Raw genomic sequence first — 21,567 nt, 5'->3', positions numbered from 1 at the left:
GCTTCCGACGGAGTTTGGAATCAAGTATCACTCCAAGATACCTAACTTCCGATGAGAGCGGGAGAATGTGATTGTTTAATTTTGGAAGTCGAAAGGGTGGGGGTGTATATTTTCTGGTAAATAGCACCAGTTCCGTTTTGTCAGAGTTGACTCGGAGGCCGCAAGTGGCAGCCCGGCAACTGAGTACAACCAGTGGCCTTTCCAAAATCGTTTCGTTCTTGGTAAAAAATTGTGACGGTGCCTTATCATGATGAAAAATCCACGAGTTGTTTTCTCACAAATCATTTCTTTTTTGGCGAATTGCTTCACGTAAACGTCTCATGGCACTCAAATAATAGTCCTTATGAATTGTCGAAGCTTCTGGTAAAAATTCGTGGTGCACCGTTGCAATCCACAAAAACCGACGTAGTTTTTTTTTATCAGGGCTCATTCGGAGCTCTCCACTCACTCGCCTGACGTCTGGATTGCATGTCGTAGTCATAATCCCACGTCTCGTCTCCAGTAATGACGCGTTTGATGAATTTTGGGTCGAATTCAGCCTTGGGAATCATGTCTTTGACGTCATCAACGCGGTGCCCGTTTTGCATGAAATTCACGTCTTTTGAGACCAACTTTGCAGCAACGTGGCGCAAACCCTAAAAGGACTACAATGCCCTGAACGACTCTATAATCAATGGGCAAGTCCTCTCCTAGCTGATGGTTATTGCTTGATTTGCGGTTATTCGTCAACTTTTCTTTAGTCATCGGTATCGATAGTTCTCATGCAGCTCAAAAAACACCCCAAATACAACAAATCAAAACTAGTACAACCTAGAAAACATGGGGCATACTATTCGAGACATGCGACAGCAAAATCTCAGTGCTACCCTGTTCAGTAAAAGCTCTCTTTATATCCACATTTAATAAAGCACCAATTTTACATAATTTTTATTTACTTTTTATTTCGAAAAGCTTAAATAAATATTTCATACAACTACTATTTCTCTAAAAAATTATCTATATTTTACAAACATAATAACAAAATAGTACAAGCAAAAATTATTAAAAACAAAAACAAATTTATTAATCAGTAAAAATCATGTGCTCGGAAATAAATTAAAATTTTTTCTATTTTAAATTTCTTTATCATTTTCAAATAATCAGGTCTTTATTAGTTTAACTCAAACTTTGTGTTATTTAGTTAATTCTTACTTTTGGTTTGATTTCAAAAGCCTCGAATTTTCGCCTTCAAGCTTATGCAAAAGCTGCATAGACATACGAGTATATAAAAATAGTTAAATATTTTTGTCCACCTAAACTTAAAACTATGGCAAAGACTTTGATTTTATATGGATCGTGAGTGGTCGTTGGTGATATGTGTGCGGGAGGACATATAGAGGACTTAAAAGTTACACAAGAAAAACTTCAATCGTTACAAGTGCAGTCAAACTGAAAGCTTTTCAAGCTTTCTACAGAGCCCGCAGATAACGCAGCCGGCCGCAGGTTCAGATTTTACGTAGAAGCTTATATTTATTTCCTTAAGTAAAAATTTATTCTCCAGCAATCCTCTATTAAGTTTTCAAGTATTCATTTTTTCAAGCATTAATAAATTAAAAATATTGCTTTAAAAGTATGATTTTCTTAGACTTAAAAACTATATTTTGTCTACCAAAACCACCAACCCTTTTTCTTGACTTCGTTTTCCACTTCTTGCTTGCGACTTGGCAATGGTGGTGGGCTTTCGATGTGTTGCGCATTATTCGTAGCCGGTTTGGGTGGGGCTGGTGGCGCTGGCGGCTCTTTGGGGCTGTCCACATCTATTCGAGTTGTAGTTGCGTTATTATTCGCTGCTTTTTCAGCACCCTCTTCCACTTCCGCTTCCCCTTCCCCTTCCCCATCAACTTCGCCTTCGGGCGGCAATTCTATGCCAATAGTCGTGCTGAGCTTAATCGACGCCTGCTTGAAAGTGTCACTCAGTTTGATCTGCACCACATTGATGAACATAGATGTGAGGGCCAGGCCGAAGATTAAATAGAGTGTGCTGCACATCATGAAGATCGGATGTTGGGGTACAAGATCACCAAAACCGATGGTCGACATAGAGATAAAGACAAAGTAAAATGCTTCGAAATAAGTCCAATCCTCCCACATACAGTAAAATAGTGCGCCAATTAATATGTAGCTGATTAGCAAAAAGGACGCCACCGAGATGGGCAGATTAAATTCATCATCCACTTCAAATGTCTCGTCGAACGGCGAAGACGGTGTTTCTGGACCTGTTGTTCTCGACTCAATATCCATTTCGCGTCCGAAGAATACACTCGAACGTTTCGCCAATTTCATAGCGTCGCGCACCGACTGATGTTTTCGTATATTGTGGCAAGTGCCGGTGTAGTACAAACGACGCACGTAGACCCACAAGAACTTCAGCGCACGCGTGAAAAGTTTACCATAATCCGCCAAAATGAGAAGAAATAGTGGAATACCAATTATGGCGTAGACGACGGCCAATGAACGTCCCAATTTAGTCACCGGTGCAATATGACCATAACCTGCAAAGATTTAAGCGAAAAGATTATTAGTTGTGTAACCATCTATTAAATTTTATGAAATTTCAAAAATAATTTGGTATGTGCTTTAAAATGTTCATTATAAATGATCAGATTGGAGGTACTTTTTCCAATACTGTAGGCATTGAACCGTTAGCAGGGAACAAGCCCAAGCTTCGCATGGCTAATACGAACTCACTTTCACATAGCAATTCGTTGTTAAAATCTGCTGCACCGATATTATTATAATTAAGCGACAAATTTTCGATGAAATCAACAGATGGTGCGTAGGCGATGTACCTGTTAGGTCTATATACACGGTCCGGCACTCGAAGTATAACCAATTAAAAAGGCCATAAATTTAGTTTGGAAAATTACTTTTATTCAATTTAAAGTAAAAAATGTGTGAAAATAATAGAAAATTAAGAATCAATTTACTTTTGCTCGATATGACCACCTTTTGCCTTGACTATGGCCTTGAGACGGTCCAGAAATGAGTCGCAAGCTGCCCGAATGTGACCTCCAGGTATTTTGGCTCACTCGAGGACAATGGCGTTTTTCAGCGCCTCGAAACTAGTGAATCTTTTAGTTCGGACCTTGCTCTCCAAAATGGCCCAAAGAGAATAAATAATCCATCAGATTCGCGTCTGGTGAATTTGAGAGCCATTATTTGGGCGTTATGAAGTACGGAACGTTGTTTTTTAGCCATTCTTGGTTCACTCGAGCTTTGTGAGACGGTACCGAATCCTGTTGAAACGCCCATGGTCTGCCACTGAAATGTTTGTCTTCTCACGGCTACAAAGCAACCTCCTACATCGGGAATACTTTCCCGATAATATTTCGCATTTACCTTGAATCGAGGCTCGATGAAAACGATTGGAGAGCGCCCATCTGCGATTACAGCGACCAAAATCTTTACGGGTACTATCTCCTGGTGGCCAATACATGACTCAAATTCTCGTATGAACGGTCGGTCAAATAAACCCTATCGTTTTGGAAGTTTACAAATTGCTCAATTTGAAAAATTTTCTCGTCAAAAATCACAATGTTCGGAAATTGATCGCTTTCCGCCAAGTGAAGCAACTCCTTCGCTCTCTCACGCTTGACTTGTTGCTGCTTTGGTGTGAGATCATGCGCCTTTTGGATCTTGTAAGGCTTGACTTTGAGATCATTTTTCAGTATACGGCGGATGCTACGGTCAGATATTTTCGTCGGGAATTTCGCTCAACTCGTTTCTTCACTTTTTGAACCATTTCACGTGACGTTGAAGTCTTTTGATGACCACCTCCATGACGTTTCGCCATACTACCAGTACCATTGTAACGAGTAATGGTGCGATAAACAAAAACTTTATTTACTTTAAGGTGCTTCACCTCACGAACAATCGATGGTTGTGATTTTCCAGCCAAATATAATGCAATCAATTACGTTTGAAATCCATTATTGATTTTCTTTTTTCGCGTTTACTGTCGACAAAATGCTTCCGCGCGCTTGTAAGCAATACTCTGGCAGCCTTATTTTTATACCCCGAACATTTAAAACATCTCAAGATTTCTACACCATCGAATACCTTACAGCGCTCCCATCCAATATTTACTTTCTCGCAGTTTAAAACATAAGGAAAAATCTCAGGTTCAATTTCCAAAATAACATTGTAAAAAAGTCTGCTCTTCTTTCTAACTTCATACATTTTTACTAATTTGATCTCACTATTTTCTAGTACCTTATTTTTTTTTTTTAATTTCCCTACTAATGACTGTTCACCATGTTTATACCCCATTAGTGATACCATAAATCTTGGTCTTATTGTCTGCGGTATTTGAATATCGTAGCGTTCACCAATATTTTCTTTAATCGTTTTTTGTTTTTTTTTTTTTGGCTTGTTGTAAATAGTCCCATCTGGTTTTATTTCGGTTATTGCTGCGTGCAGGACTAGGTTGAATAACAACGTTGATAGCGCGCCTCCCTGTTTAACTCCCGATATAATGCGAAATTACTATGAGCACTCTGCTTGCACAATAACCTTCCCCGTGGTGTTGTTTGCGTCATATTAGAAACCTCAATTAGTTTTAAGGGGATGTCTATAGACTGCAGCAAAAATTTAATATGCCTTCTGTCTATGCTGTCTATGTCACTTATGATGGCATCTATCTAGAAGTTCCCTTTGCGAAAGTGGTCAATACTAAGAATTCGATTCACTATTCCTTGCGTCGAAGCCGAGCCTACAGCTAAAGCAACTCAAGCACTTTGGATCGCAAATTTTTGCTAGCCTGACGGAGGAAACGAAAGTGGCGGACCTCCCCAATTTTATCTGGCATTGTAAGTGGTTTAACAGGACACTACCTTATTTTATTTTAAGAAGAATTGTCTCCCTCTTGGCACTCTCAGACGACTTTCACGATAGGCATTTGCATCGCCGAAGCAATCAAAAATCAAGCGAAGCAGACAAAAACCAATTGACTTTGAAATACGAGAGCGCAAATGGAATTGGATTGACCATACGCATTGCGCAAGCCAGCGACCGACATAAGTAGAATTGAACTGAACTGGAACCCGCAATGATCGCGCCGCAAGGAACACCCTGAAGGAACTTGGCGACGTAGCCTTAATGAAAATTTTTTACAAATTGACGAATCTCTCTCATGGACCCAAATTAAGACGAAAGCGAAAAGTAGACAACATTGGAAAGCATTTGTTTCGGCACTATGCGCCCAATATGTTGTGTCGCCTAGTCAGTGTAAAAAAATTATAGAAAACCAGATTGCGAAGTGTAAAAAGTGCGTAACTTTGCTGTGACATAAATGCAGATACTTGTGTGAGAGAACTAAAAAGAGAGTGGTAAAGTAGGCATGATTTATAAACATATGTAAGTGAAAAGTTAGCTTAGGTTAGTGCAAACAGAGAAGATAATAGAAAAGAGTTAAGAAAGAGAGCAAATGTTTCAAGTTACACTCAAAACTCAATAATTACGTCAGTTCAACAGCTTATTCTGTTATATTAACTGGGTAGCGGTACCGCGATATGGGCAAACTTCTGTATTCTCTCAACCTTGTTGCGTTTGCATTAGGGCGGGTTAATTTGTGCTTAAAAATATAACCGATTTTATTTCGGCGTCTGGAGTATTCTACTGGTAATTCTGAACAAAAAAGTATTTTTAAGCATAGCTCTAAAATGGATTTCTAGCCTCCTTATTTTTAGTTTTATTTACTAATCCTCAATGGATTCTTTTCTTTATTCTTTTATGTGTATGTGGTACTTGGGTAAGAAAAATAAATGTTTGATGTTTATTTTATTCAAAACCCTTAGCTTGAAATGGTGGGTCATTCAAATGTAGAAGGCATAACAGCCACTATACACATAATTCTTTTTTACATACTTTTTTTACACGAATTCGTTTTTTTAACACGATTTTCAATATTTTAAGAATTTTTCTTGAATCTCATAGAGCAAATAGCAAGCAAAAGTCTCTGAGAATCTAAGAACTCTAATTTTTTTTAATATTCTTTTCCCCTAATTCTCTTTTTACACGAATTTTTTGGGAATGTGTCAGCTAGTTTTCACCCTTTCGCAGATTCTTATAGTAAATCGCATAGGGTGATTTTTTTAGCTGTATGAGAACTTTCGATATCGATATCGGTAATTATAGTTTGTAAACTGAAAAAGGCGCCATACCGCGCTTTTAGCAATCGATTTGTTGCAATACTCAAGCCACCATTAACGCCATACGTCCAGATTTATTAGAAAACGTAGTCAATTGGCGACATAAGCAAATTTCAACTGCTCCCATGGGCTCTAACTTCCTCTAAAAAATATAAATATTTGTGTAAAACGCAAAGCTGATTAAATATTTCCATACAATAAATTTGAACACATAAACAATAAAGCGATATGTAAATGAGTAGGAGAAGCTAATTGCCGAAGCAAGCAAGTAAATGTGGATGTATGTAAGTATGTAAGCGCATATCTTAAACGTAATTATATTAAATTAAACGAATCCGGTTTGCTGATTAAATACAATAAAAATTTGTAAATATTTCCAATTTGTGTTTTTATTGATCTGGTCACAGAAGCTTTTTTACTTTTAGACTCAAAATTATACCTACAATTAATTAATGGTAGGTATAATAATACAAGCTGGCACAACATTAATCATTGAATTTAGTTTTTGAGTAACTTTTTTATTAAATTAAATAAAAAATTGATTTTGAATGATGGAAATCTTTACATATTTTGACATTACGCATCCCTTTGCTTGTCTGTTTCACTAGAGTCAAATATGTCTGAAATACGTAGCTGTATAGTTTACTAGTGTCAAATAAGTCTGACGTACGACGCCACTTACAAAAACTATAAATCTTCCGATTTTGCGTCACCTTCTATAGGGTGTTTTTTTTTAGCTGCATGAGAATTGTCGACATCGATAACTATGATTTGGCAGCTGAGAATGGCAAACTGTATTAAAATATCTGTTCAGCGAGGTTTGGCAAGTCATCATGAATAGGTTAACGCCAGAGCAACGCTTATTGATTGTGGAAGAGCGATTTTTAAGTTTGAAAAAAAAAACTGTTCTCGAAGTTCATAGAGCGAAGTGTTGAAGAAGACGCCGAAATATTAATTCGTCGACGTTCTCAACTTATTGGCCTTTGTCCCCCAACTACGTGGACAATTTTATTTAATTGTTACGTGCCTATAAACTACAGTTTGTAAGAGAACTCGCCAAATCACCGTCGTTTGCATTATATTTTTGCTATTTTAGCTAATTTAGAGTTATTATTCAGATTAATTGGAAAAGTAGTCAAAAATTGGACCATGTAACTCGTAACCGTGGTGAACATATGCCGGATGTCATTTTTAAAAAATAACTGCCATGAAATTATCTACCAAATTATAACAAAAAAAAATCCATTCCAACAATATTTTTGTTTTGCATAAACATTTTATGCTCTCAAGATCTTAAAAAACCACCCGATACATAGAGATACCAATTTCGGTTTTAAAGAGTAACCCGCCAGAAAATTGAAAATACCTTAAAGACAAATTCTCAATCCTTTATAAAATAGCAAAGAGGTTTCTCTGTGTGAGATTTAGAATGAATCCGATACCAATAAGTATCGAGAACTTCTGTCTTTGGTACTTCTCTAGTTTGGTATCATCGATACTGTTCTTCGATGTTTCTAACGAGTACGGCCATTGAGTACACGGCGGTATAAGAACAACACGATGCCAAGTGAAGACTAAAGGACACAATCGGATAACTTTTATAAATCCTGGAAACTTATTTCCAAAATCAATATCAGTTAAAAATTGACACAGCGCGGTTTTACCATCAATTTTTATCCAGTGATTAGACTCCTATTCCGGCATAATGCTTACATGAGCAAACAAAATTGCTTGGACAGGTCGTTCTTTCGTGTGATTTGCATGCTTGTGGCTTCACTGGTCCATACGTTTTTCAAAACTGAAGATACAGTCATGCAAAATATTCTTGGTTTTGTGGCTCACAGCTCTTGTCCCAATCGCGTAAGCGTTAAATAGTACTGGAACTTGATGACATTACTTCAGATGCGTTACTGCTTTAGGTATATTGACAACGATCTTTTAATCGGAAGTTTTTGCTATGCTTAAAGTAGTAGACTGAATAATTGGCGAATTGGCGAGAAATTAAAATCAGTGCCTGTAGTGACAGCCAAGCTACTCTAAAGGCCTCATAAATTGCTTGCACCGCTTTAAAACTTGTTCAGGAGTGTAAGTTGAGGCTAAACTCTGTTGCGAAAATAGAGCAAAGACCATCAAATTAATGGAGCGATTCATCTAATTAGTGGTACGCACTTATGATGATCGAATTATCCTATCAAAAATTAATTAATGGGTCGCTTAGGTTGCCTTGTGATTTGGATCTTTTTAACTACATTTTGTGGGGATACTATCTAGGATTGATGACTTGATGCCATTTAGAGCGTTACTAAAAATATAACGTTGGCTTTGCTATATTCCGTAAACTTTTTCAGCTGATAAGATAAAAATATTTTTTTATTGCCTGGCGTATATCTAAAATCTACCGAGTACAAATACTATGCTCTGCTGGCTGCACAAACTGCCAAACAACAGTGCGCCAACTACTTTCTACAGTGAGGAGGTTCGGGTGGCCATCAAAAAACCTAGAGCTTTCAAAGCCACTGGCCCTGACGGACTTAACATGCTAATGCCGAAAAACTTGGGTCCATTGGGAGTAGGATTCCACACAAAGGTATTCAATCTTTCTATGGTCACTCTCATAATTCCTGACAAGTGGAAAGCAGGGAGAGTAGTCCCACTACTGAAACCTGTGAAACTCGTCAATTAAGAGGAATTTTATAGTCCGATAACTCTCTTTTCCATAGTAGTGAAAACTCTTGAAGCTCTCCTACTCCCACTTTACACGAAATATCTGACTCCAGCCATACGGCAACATGGATTCCGAAGAGTATACGGCACCGCTACAGCACATACCGCAATAAACCCGCAAATTAACCGCGGGCTTAATCAAAACCGTCCCTGTGGGACGACTGTCCTAGCTGCACTGCACCTGAAGAAGACTTTCGGCACCAAAACTCAAAACAGAGGAGGATAAAGCAAGGTGTTCTGCAGGGTGGCGTCCTATCACCCTGGCTTTTCAACTTCTACAAATCGAAGCTCCCTCAGCCACCACAGGGAGTCGCCGATTCTCTTTACCACCTGGACGAACTCAAACTACAGCTTAAGGTCAAAGTTGATGTAACACCAATTCCGACAGTAAACAGCCCCAAAATTTTGGAAGTTACCTCTGATAGTTTGCTCTCCTTTTCTCCGCACACAACCGCAATTTCAATGTCCTCAAATCGCTTGCCGGCAGCACTTTGGACGAAGACATTTAAAGCAGCACTGGCCGACCAGTTCAGAACTATGCTGCCCTTGTTTGGTCGCTTCGAACTGGTGATTTGCAGTGGGCTAAGCTGCCGACGTGCCAAAATAATGCAATCCGGAAAGCCACGGGATGTCTCCTGGCGTCCCCTCTACAACACCTACACCATAAAGTATCAATGCTTCCCGTCAGGGAGCACAATAAAATGCTCAGCAAACAGTTTGTGTTTGGGTGCTACCGAAGGTTTCAGATACCTGCTGGAACCTTAGCCACCTCCCTGGTACGTCAGGAGGCATCTCCGACGAGATCCAGGACAAACCCAACATACAACTACTGAACCGGAGAGACATTTACCATATTCATAAAATTCCGACCTCTGAGTGCCGTCATCGGAGCCGAACCACCATCTATTCCAGATGAAGAGCTTCAACTACCCGAGAGACCCGCATAACTTTGGCACAATTACGTTCTGGACACTACAGCAGACTAAACTCCTAACTATCTAACAAATGTCTAGCATGTGAAGTCACCCGCACGATACTATGAATTGCTGACGTCACAGTGCCCATTCTAACACTATAGAATAAATACATTAGGTGATGTTTGAGAACATTATCAATTTATGCAGGATGAACCAATGCAACAACATCTTGGACACAGTTTAGCATCATCTATCCATCGGGCCATCAATAGGCTATTTTTAGAATAGTTTCACGATCGTAAGCCAGAGGATATCAAGAGAACACTAAATACGTGCTGTCATGCCATGAGAATAAAAAACTATCGAAGTTAAAAAATATACGTGCCAATAAAGTTATACAAAATTGAATGCATTCAAATGAATGTAAAAAAGAAGGATGGAAGATAAGGCGTAAACCCAAGATGACCGAGAAATTAAGAAGTTTCTATCTAATGGTGTCAAGAATGATAGAAATACAAGACTGTGCGCTGCACGTCACGGTATATCGAATGGGAAGAGGCAAAAGGGAATGTCAACTCGCTTGGTGCTAATTAGTACACTTAATCGAGTGTTCACTGTCTTCCTGACTGTGTTCTATCATTCTTTCAATTTTATATAATAATTTAGTAATTTTTTTTAAATATGAAAATAAATATTTTTTCCAACGAACTTTCCCACCTATACTTGTAATAACGGTCCAACAGAATAATATGCAATTTACGAAGTTCCACGACTTCTGACCGGGGTATCGACGTATACCCAATTCGGCTAGCAAATTCAATTCGTCTTCAAATTTCCTTAGTTTCTGACGTGCCATCGATTTCCAATCGTCTTCCCTGCAAAATTTACAATGCGTTCAATACAAAAGACACACACACAGCTCAATTATTTCAGTTACCTCATACTGTGACTAACTGTCCACAAATTATCTATAAAATCTCGTTTCACCTTACGCACTTCACATTTGTAGATATTTTCCGAGGTACCTTCGGTATAGCGGAACATTAGGCCGCCAAAGCCACAGAGCAGGATGAGTAGAACCAACTCTACAATGCATTTATTCCGCAAAAGACGTATTGTGCGTATTTCTTTCGGGTAATCGGTTTTCATACGTCGCCATTGCTGACGTACGTCCCAGTATAGATGACGGAACAGCTCTTTGGAGAGCAAATTCTTGGGTAGCTCTTCAGCAATTAAATCTTGTGGTAATAGCAATTTTTCGGAAGCGTAATGAATTTCTGGCTTAGCTAGTGCCTGCTTCTTTTCGGCGCGCATACTACTGAAGAAAGCTACTAACTTGCACAACAGAGTTGTCATTAGTGGCACGGCAGCTGCTGCCTTGCGCGCTTCCTCTTCAATCCTTGCGGCTTCGGCAGCTTTAGCCGCAGCTAACAACTCAGCTTCCACTTCAGCTTTCTCTAAACTTTGTTTTCTGCGTTTACCGATTTCGATGAGCGAGTCCTTGCGTGGCACACTGTAGCGCCGACGCACTTCGAACATTTCTGTTGCTGCTTGCGGTTTCAGATAATCGGGCATTTTCTGCTCTGCTGGTGAGGCAGGTGTCTGCGGTTCAGGTGTTATACTACCAGATTTGCTATTAGTTTTAGCCTCATTTTCGGCCAATCGTCGCATTATTTCCGCACGTTGTTCTGGTGTTTTTGAACGTCTTTGTGGCCGTATGGGGGAGAGTGAGTGGTTACGGCTGGCGCTGCGGCGCTCCGGCGGTTGAGGAGGTGGTCCACGTACATCGGCCACGTAGTGCACCGGCCCTGTAATGGCCGACACATGACGGCGCACAGGATGGGTTTGCTTATCCAATTTGCGTACGCTGACCTCTTCTACATCGTCTACATCTGATGAGGAGAATTGTGTAGAGGACTCTTCGTAGCCGCTATGACGGTGACGTGGCTGTAGCACAGGTGCTTCGTTGCGTTGCAATCGCAGGCTGTGCACCATGCGGCGACGTTCTTCCGCGTCCGATGGCAGCTGTATGCGATCACTGAGTTTACGATAGTTCTGTAACAGACGCTTGCGGTCGTCGCTGTCGTGCAACTGTTTATAGCGCAAACGGTGATCACGTTTTTCGCGCTCAAATTGACGCTTATCCGACTCGAAACGCTTGCGTTCCTCCTCAAAGCGGCGCAAATTCTGTTCTAGTCGGTTAATGTTTTCATCGGCGGCCGTACGTGTATGTGGCGACAAATGGCGTTGACTAACTTTGGTGGTGGTGTCGGTGATATTTCTAGCAGTAGTGCTCGCTGCTGTTATGGTGTTGCCAGTTAGTTCACTTTCACTGGATTCATCCTTGTGTCGCGGCGAGGAGAGACTACGATGTTTGACCGTACGAATGAGCTCATCTGCTTCGGGACTAGTGAGGCGTTCTGCTTCGCGTGGCTGTGAATGGCTACGTGCAGCAGAACTGGCGAATGTCTTATCGCGACGTCGCAAAATTTTGCTTTCATGTGCGGACATAGCGCCGGGTGGTCGAATTTGCATGCGTATGGTTTGTACGCCGGCAGTTTCTTCAGAAGCAGTGGTACCGTCAATGGGACTGCTTTCGTCTTCTGAGTAGCGACGTCGACCGTTTGGTTTTGCTGAGGGATCGGGCGTCTTTTCACGCTGTGGACGAGTTAGTTTGCGATGGCGACGGCGTACCACGACACCCTCTGGTTGCATCGAAGGCTCCATGGTTGGGCGTTGAAAGGGACTTTGTGATGATTTTTTTTTTGATTACTTTTTATTTTACTTCTGTTTTAAGTCGCTTTATTTTTTGTTTTATTTTATTTGTATTTTAATTGGTTTTAATTTATCTTATTATATTTTATTTCGCTTTATTTTGTTATAATTTAGTTTAATTTAGGGTATTTTTATATTTATTTACTTTTATTCAAGTTATTGAGTCATTTAAGTTTCATTTATTTAAAAATTTTTATTTTTTATTTTTCACACTTCATTTTAATTTATTTAATTTATCTTATTTAATTTTTTTTTTAATTTATTTCAGTTTGTTTTGTTTCAATTTAATTTAATTTAATTTAAGTTTTCTTTATTTTGTTTAACTGTAATTAAATATTTTAATATATTTTATTTCACGTTTTATTTATTTTATTTTTTATATTAACATTTTTTTAATATTTTGCTGTTTCATTTAATTTTAATTTATTTTAGTATTATTTTAATTTATTATTTTTGTATGTTTATTTTATTTTAATTAAATCTTTTTTATAGTGAAGTTCTTGTTTAATTTAACTAAATTTGAATTTTTTTTTATATGATTTTAATTTATTATTTGTATCATATTTAATTGAATATATTTTTTTTATTTTTTGTATGTTGTTTTATTTTAATTTATTGTATTTTACTTTAATTAATTTTTTTAGTTTATAATATTCAAGTTCTTGTTTAATTTAATTATAATTAATTTAATTTTTTTTAATTTGTTTTTTTTTTTGACTTGTATTTTATTTTATTTCATTTTCATTTATTTTACTTTATCTTGCAAAATTTAATTAAATCTTTAATTTTTTTATGTTATTTTATGATAATTCATTTAAATTTATTTAACTTTATTTTGGTTTACCTTAATATAATTTTTATTTTATTTTATTATATTCAAGTTCTTCTTTAATTAAGTTTTCATTTACTTTAAATATTGTTTTATTTTATCTTATCATTATTTAAACTATTGTTTTTTAGTCTGTTTTATTTTATTTTATTAATTCCATATTATTTATTTATTTATTTTATTTTTTAACTGATGTGACTTTTTAAATTTATTTTACTTCTTTATTTTTATTTATTTATTTTATGTTCGACTGCAGCTTTTCATGTCTTTTTACACTAATTTCGAGGTTATTTCATTCAATACGTCTCTCATTCCGGCTTTGTGGTTTTTTGCATTACATGTTTTAGAACTTTTTTTATATTTGTTGTTTTTAACTTTTCCTCTCACACTTAAAATATGGCTATTTATATTTGCACCCATAAAATTTCGACATCATTTTCATATTCTATTTTTTACATTCTCAACATTCACAGCGAGGCATTCTCCGAGTGCCAAATTCTATAATTATAACGCGACCATTTTGACACCGAAAATTTTGGAATATGCACATTTGCTTTTCCGAACCAAAAAAAATTCTCAAAGTCTGTACGATAACTTTCGAAAATCCAGTGTATCGTTAAATGCTCTATGTCTTTCAAATACTGTAGTTAAGTTATGTAAATATATTGCATTTAAATCACATTTATACGCATAGATATGTATATATATGCATATTTAATATTCAGTTTTTCAGCGAATCTTTTTTGACCACCGATTCGTTTGCCACAAGCGCTCTCTTCGTTGTCTGAAAATAAACTGATTTTCCGTTGGTGGTGCCGCTGTTGGTGAATTGACTTTGGTGCTTTTGCTTTTGGGGAAATGGGAAATTTGCTGCATTTGCTCTTCATTTTTTTGCATGTAATTTTATTGTTATTGGTTTGTGTTTTTTGTTTCACGATCAGCTGTTTGACTTGCACTCTCAGTTGCTCTTAAATAAACACCACAGATGCTGCTTGGGGAAGCAATTTGCATACAAACATATGTATATATGTAGGTAGTATACTAATACTTTATACATAGATGCGCCATTCTAGCCCAATTGCATTGATCAGATGTTTGGCATTGCACAGATGAGATTAATGGGGTGAAACTTTCGCGTAGTGTGAAACTCATTTGCCATTTGCGGCATTAAGTCATATTTCGTGATAAATATTTTGATACCTAATTGTGTGTGCATGTGTTTGCAATTTTAAGCACTTGCCTTACTTAAAATAATTTTTGAAGTCTATACTAGAGCCACATAGATTGACATGATATATTTACCAAATTATTTTCTTTTAATCATTTAAGAAGCCAGAAGAAGGCCAGCATGTTTAGTTACGTACAAGTGCAATTTTATCAGATTTTATATTAATGAACTTTTAAAATTCCAGCGAGCTTTTGAGTGCTTAGTGCTTAGCACCCTGTGGAAGCTTTTAGTATTTCGGTTCAGAGATTGAGTAAGGAGAAGATGAGCTGCCGTATAGCTTTTTTCACAGCATTGGATATAAGTTGAAAAATTGAAGGAATTTTTTTGAAATATAATAGTTTTCAGAACTAAATACTTAACCACGTGTAATATTAACAGATATTCGAAAATAAAATAAAACTGTAAATTTAGTGTATAATTTGTTGGTAGAAAAATGTGCAAATTAAGGGAAATTCATTTTTTTAACTTTTTGAAATCGATGCTGGTGTCAATTGGTGGAGTTCACAGCATCACTTTTTGATGAGATATATTCTTTACCGCCTTAATTGTTATGAAAGAAGAATACCAGGGCATTGCAGAATTTTTTTTAGAAATTATAACATCCTGCATATAACATAATTGGGTCACACGTATATGTTGGTTGACCTAAAGATGTTTAAAAATTGTTACTTATTAGGGCATTCAAGAGGCTATGCAAAGTACCTTTGTTTTGTTAGTCTTTGTCGAAATAAATGACAGAATTGAACTAAAAAAAATTGTTTGTGGAGGTTGGCGAAAAAATGGCACGTTAATAAAAAAATTCGTCTGAAAAATAAAAAAATTGTTTTTGTTATTTGTGAAAAATTACCCCTTTCATAGTTTTTCCTTATCTATTTTATTAATAACTGAGAGTTAAAAAAGCCAAGGCATGCAAAATTGTATTACATAGTTTTAAAGTCAAATATCTTCAGTTCTGTTTAATATTTTTATAGGTGTTTTATTTTTGGGTTATTTTTTAAGATAAATATACTTATAATTTTTTTTTCAACCTTTGTAAAATATTTTTAAATACATTTATTTTTTGTAAAATATTTTTCACAAAGAAAATTGTTAAGCAAAAAATAATTTTTCACAAAAAAATTCACAAAAATTTTTTTTAGTTTTTTTTTTAAACTTCACAAAAAAATTTTTATTTTAATTTTTTGGAACTTGTTTTGTCATTTGTGAAAAACACCTGTTTCATAGTTTCTTCCTGTTTTTTCATTAATAGCTGAGACTATGCTAAGCTATTAAAAAAATTCCACACATTTTTTTTTTTTAATCTTGCTTTTGAAACATTTTTCCTAATAGGTTGTACCAAAAAAAAGTATTATTTTGAAAAATTGGTTCAAAAAAATTTTATTTTTAGTTTTATTTATTTTTTCCTAAAAACATAATTTTTTTACATGAATAAAAACGTTAAGAAGAAATATTTTTTCGACTGACTTAAAGAATCCCAACCAAAATATTCAAAATGGAATAAATCCTAATTTTATGAAATTTTTTTCAATTACTTACCAATTTTTAGAAAAACAAGTGGATAACCTGACATGGAATCGCTCTATAATAAATTATGCTGGTGAAAAACGACTTTTTCAAATTTAAAGGATACATTTTTTCATGATATCACATATTAGAAAATCTAAAGTTTTATTAATTTAAGTTTTTATTATTATTATTTTGTTGTAAGTGGCTGCTCTTGAAAACTACTACGAAAACAATTTACAATTTTTGTTTACAAGTTTTATTGTTTACATAATTTAGTTCGCTTAAAATCTCAAATTAAGAATATGAATTTTAAAAATATTTTACATTAAAATATTTAAAAATATCTCATTATTTCCTAAGATATATTTAGATTTATGGATATATATATAAACATGAATTTATTTTGAGAAGATTGCAAATATTTCCAAAGGCAATACCAATAACGTTGTTGCAATTATTTGACGGCGGAAAAAATTCGAAAACTCGCTTCAAAGCGCAATGGAATCCATATAAAATAAGGAAAGTGATATCATTGGAGAAGGGGCGAATATTTGCAGCATAAAAAAATTAAATTGCCATGCCACGCTTCACACTTAAAATGGTTGCTCGAAATAAATGAACGAAGAACAAATTGAAATCAAAATAAACAATTTCAACCACTTGAAGACTTTTTCTTACTCGTAAATCTAATTAATGTAGCGCATAATCAGCAACTGAGCGAGAGAAATCTTAATTAATCGATACATATATACATACATGCATATGTACATCGATCTAAAAATTTATTGTTAATATTGCCTCTGTTATTTTGGCTCATTGATAAATCTGCCCAAACGAAGTGCTCGCTTTGTAATCGAGGAAATCTATTTTCCGGTAGGTGTAAAATTTCCTAATCAATTCGCAGCTCCGATCAATGGAAATAAACACCTGTGCATTTAGAAAATTAGTTAAGTGAGAAATGCTATTACAAAAGGAATACTAAAGAGCTGTTGCTGACAAATTTCATAGGTTTGCATGAGTAGTGGACTGAGGAAAGCAACAAACAATATGAAACACTGACCAGGAAAGCAACCAAACGCGAATGTTATTAATCAGTTAGCATTTGTCTAGCTATGGGATTTATACTGATGCTTAAGTTTGCTGGCAATGATGCTGGAACGGAATAATAAAGATGGGTGCGGAAAAACTGTGGGAAAACTGAACAAATTATAAAACTTATACCAACAAATTGTCAAAATGTATTGACTTCAGTCAAAAGAAATATAATTTTTTTGTTATCCGAAGAATAGAAGTGCCTCCGGTAAATAAACAGTACACCATCGCAGCTTTTCTAGACATCAATATTTAATAACGTTCGCATTAATGCTATGGAACGGGCGTTAATAGACTTAGGGATGGACAATTCAATCAGTAATTGGATCATCTCATTGCTAGAAACCAGAGTGTGATCCCATATGATCAGTGGGATCATCCAAAGGGACAATCTCTTTTACTTTCACCCAGTGCACAGAACTTAAGGGTAATTCTGGACTCCAAACATAGCTAGAAATTAGACATTGAAGAACGGGTAAAGAAAGCAGAAATTGCTTTATATGCTAGGAAAAAGATGCTGTCTTCTAAGTATAAGGCGGTCATAGGACCAATTTTAGCGTATGGATCGGTACTTTGGTGGAAAGCTCCAGGGAGAGATTAGATTAGATTAGATTTGTGGGGGGTTGGGCAAATCCAAGTACTCAGTCAGGAAGATCATTGTACCATATCCGGATAGATTACAGTGGAAGGAATAGAGATACAGCGTAGATACAGTATGGATGGTAAGACAGCCAAATTGGTTGGAGGTCAATCTTCCGCGCATCATTTGGATTCATTGATGAGTCTTAAGAGATCCGGAAGAGGAAGAGTATGCACTTTATCCATGCTCTGAACGTCGCACCACAGCAGCTTAAGTCTGATTCTAGAGAACACTGGATAGCTACAGAGAAAGTGCCCTGTAGTGACCTCATTTTCACAACAAGACAAGTATATTGGGTAGTCAATGATTGAGAATCATGGTAGCTCCCCTCTAGGAAGAGAATACAATATCAAATTAATTAGCAGAATACAAAGATTAACCTGAGCAATAACGGTCGGTGCAATCAGATCATGTCCTAGGGAGGCTCTTAATGCACTGACACACGTTATTCCGGTAGATCTGCATATCAAGAAGATGGCAACCATAAGTGAATTTAGGTTCAATGATTCCATATCAGGAGGAATGGTGTAAGGGAGCTCACTGAACAACTTCGACGCTACAGTTTATACAGATGGCTCTAAAGTGGACTGTGGTGTTGGAGTATATTTATGTGTTGGTATATATTTCTCATAGACTTAAAATTGTAAAATCTGAAGTACTGGCAATTGGGGAAGCTAAGCCTGTAGGTTATTAACCGCAGATTTCTCTTTTCAGGCCAATATCGATATTCTTTCGCATAGCCAAGCTGCAATCCTGGCATTAAATTCGGCTACAACAACCTGGAACAAAGCAGGAATAGCCTTACCAACTTACAACTGTTTCCTAATATGACCTCAGTTACTTCTAAAATTATCAAAATCGGATTAACAATATCAGAGTTTGACAAAGCGATTTGTCGTTTCTTTCTCGTGCTAACCGACGTCAGTTGGGCACACCAAGTTCTTGTCCACCTGATCTTTCCAATGCAGAAGAAGCGCCGTTGCCAACGTGCAAAGGTCCAAAAATCTTGCGCAGAATCTTTCTTTCAAACACTCCACGCGCCGCTTCAACATTCGATATGTTGTCATCATCCACGCTTCAACGCCATACGTTGGGACGGGCGTAATGAGAGCTTTTTGTTCGTCGAGAGATGACCTTACTACTCAGTTGCGTACTAACTCCAAATAGCACTTGTTGGCAAGAGAGATTCTACGTTGCGTTTCTAGGCTGATATTGCTATCGGTATTAATGCTGGTTTCTAAATAAACGAAGTATCTTGCAACTTCGAAATTATAATATAACTGTGAACAGTAACGTTGGTGCCGATAAGCAAGTGCCCCAACTGTTTGTTTGATGACTTCGTTTTGTCCTCGTTCATCACCAGACCCATTCGCTTTGCCTCTTTATCCAGTTTGGAGAAGGCAGAACTAACAGCGCGGTTGTTAAGGCCGATGAGGTCAATTTCAACAATTGTACGCTCTTATAAAAAATTGTGCCTGAGCGATTAAGTCCTGCGGTATGCACGATCTTTTCCAACATCACATTAAAGAAGTCACATAACAGAGAGTGTGAAACCTCATTTGGTATCAGACGGCTTGGAGAGGTGCTTCTCAATTCTGATGGCGCTGTGGTATTGAGCAACGTCCTCTTGCATAGCCGTATTAGTTTTGTGGGGATACTAAATTCAGACATGGCGACATAGAGGTAACTTCTTTTCGTACTGTCGAATACAGCTTTGAAGTCGACGAAAAAATGGTGTGTGTGTCGATTCTCAAATCAAAATTGGCATACTTCACCGTATACATCTCAGGGGCTTGAGTAAAATTTTCAAATACTGTTTACTCGGAGACTGTACTCAATTTGTTAAAACAGGGGACGCTGTTGAGTTTAGTAAGTCTTTAATAAAGGGTTTTCCAATAACAGGTGTTCTAATTTGAATAGCTAGCTATTTCGGTAGATGTCATTTTTGAAACTGTCATTTTTTGATATTTGGCAAGTAGAAACTACGCCATTAATAAAAATGGAACGATACACGCTAAAAGAAGTTATTAAAATTCACTACAAAAATGTTGAAATGATGTGCACGTCGCTCAAGAACAGCCAAAAATGTTGCCGTTGTAGCCGAAAGTGTTGAATAATTTTGTTCTTTGGAATTAGGCATTCTACAAACGTCATTACGCCGTATTTTGCATAAATATTTGGGTCTTCAGGCTTATAAAGTCCAGTTAACACAAGAACTCAAGCCGGCCGATCATCAACAACGTCGTGTCTTTGCTGATTGGGACGTTGAAATGCATGATCTGGGGTTCAGAAAATCCAAGAGGTATGTTGAAAAGCCTCTCTCTCCTCAACGTGTGACTGTTTGGTGCCGTTTATGGTCCGGCGGAGTCATTGGACCTTACTTTTTGAAGCTGGAGCAACAGTTACGGTGAATAGATTCCGCTATCGAGAGATGATTAACGATTTTTTATGGCCGAAATCGGATGGTATTGATCTGGACAACGTTTAATTTTAACAAGATGGCGATACGTGCCATACAAGAAACGAATAACAAAATGACACCTCTTATTGGAAAACATTTTAGTTGACTTTTGCCTTTTTTGACCTTTGCCCAATTTTTGAACTTGCGCAGTGCTATTTTAGCGCCACTTCTTTTTCTAATTTGTATTTTTAATAGTCCACTACTCTTCAAACACCCTTTAAAATATTTACTTTACTATGTTTTATTTAAAGATCAGCTATAATATTTCTATAATTCGGTGGGTTGAGGTTGAAAATAATGTTTTGTAGTGAACAACAGGTGTACATTTAATATAAAAATATTATTTGTAAGGCCGACAAAACAAAATGGAATTCTCAAAAATCCATGTGAACTTGTACGCCGATCTGCGACAGCATATAACGGCAACTTTGCTTCAATTATTTAGCACAGCCAATTCTCAACAATGTGACAGTTTTGAAAACGTCATCGCGAGTGAGTGGATTATCGTAAATTTGTGTTGCCGCTAATCTAATACATATGTACAAGCGTGTCTGTCTGTATACTATAGGTGTTGTTATTCTTTTTAATACAAAAATTTTGCGTACTTCCAATTGTTTGTTTCGTTTTTAAGGAAGCACATCAATTCTGGCTGCCAATCTATGCAAGCATAAAAATTCGCATTCAATGAATAAAAATAATCACTTTATTGCATATTCTGAACTGTTTATACCGGCTCCCGTTGCGGTTGAATCGATGTTTGAAAATGCCTCATAAAATACAAAATTGTTATTATTCCATAAAAACTAAAATCAGCGGACTTCAATTAAAAGTTTATTACACTCGCGAAATTAGTGGATTGGTTGAAAATTTTGAGTTGCTCGATTTCGAAATGATTGGGTTGTTTACAGCGAATTGAAGTGTTGAATATTACGAGTATTTAAAAGAGAGGTTGTAATAGTAATTGGGTTGAGAGCAAATAAATTCAGAAACTAGCGTGGCAATAAAAATGTATATACAGGGCGTTTCAACAAGAACGGATAGTATTTGCTATAAATAAAACACAAAAAAATTTGTTGCAATGATTTTTGCTTTATTTCATAATATTTTGTAGTCTATGGCATTTGAGCATGAGACCCAATATCTTCTAAATACGCACCACGACTCATCTGGTAACACAGGATGCGCGTATCAAAATTCTGCAGGACTT

The 21,567-nt window shown here is 36.5% G+C and overlaps 1 protein-coding gene across 1 annotated transcript; it reads right to left on the bottom strand.

Annotated features, from left to right (window-relative positions):
• Positions 1-985: 985 nt before the first annotated feature.
• On the bottom strand, positions 986-12,939 carry LOC128866677 (uncharacterized). The gene is made up of 3 exons (XM_054107582.1): positions 10,767-12,939; positions 10,547-10,704; positions 986-2,531 (listed from the first exon to the last, which is right to left on the bottom strand). The coding sequence occupies exons 1-3, from the start codon at positions 12,554-12,556 to the stop codon at positions 1,645-1,647; spliced, it is 2,835 nt and encodes a 944-aa protein (XP_053963557.1). The 5' UTR covers positions 12,557-12,939; the 3' UTR covers positions 986-1,644.
• Positions 12,940-21,567: the final 8,628 nt, after the last annotated feature.

Source organism: Anastrepha ludens, chromosome 6, assembly GCF_028408465.1.
Source record: "Anastrepha ludens isolate Willacy chromosome 6, idAnaLude1.1, whole genome shotgun sequence".
Lineage (NCBI taxonomy): Eukaryota > Metazoa > Arthropoda > Insecta > Diptera > Tephritidae > Anastrepha > Anastrepha ludens.
Note: the sequence above shows the minus strand (reverse complement) of the source record. Positions and strands in the feature narration are given on the sequence as shown.

Bases quoted from the DNA above. Each gene is read 5' to 3' on its own strand.
- LOC128866677 (XM_054107582.1), bottom strand. From the start codon at position 12,556: ATGGAGCCTTCGATGCAACCAGAGGGTGTCGTGGTACGCCGTCGCCAT. The intron at 10,705-10,766 runs GTAACTGAAATA...TAAATTTTGCAG, and splicing joins ACAGTTAGTCACAGTATGAG to GGAAGACGATTGGAAATCGA. The intron at 2,532-10,546 runs GTGGGAAAGTTC...AAATCTTTGCAG, and splicing joins GACCGTTATTACAAGTATAG to GTTATGGTCATATTGCACCG.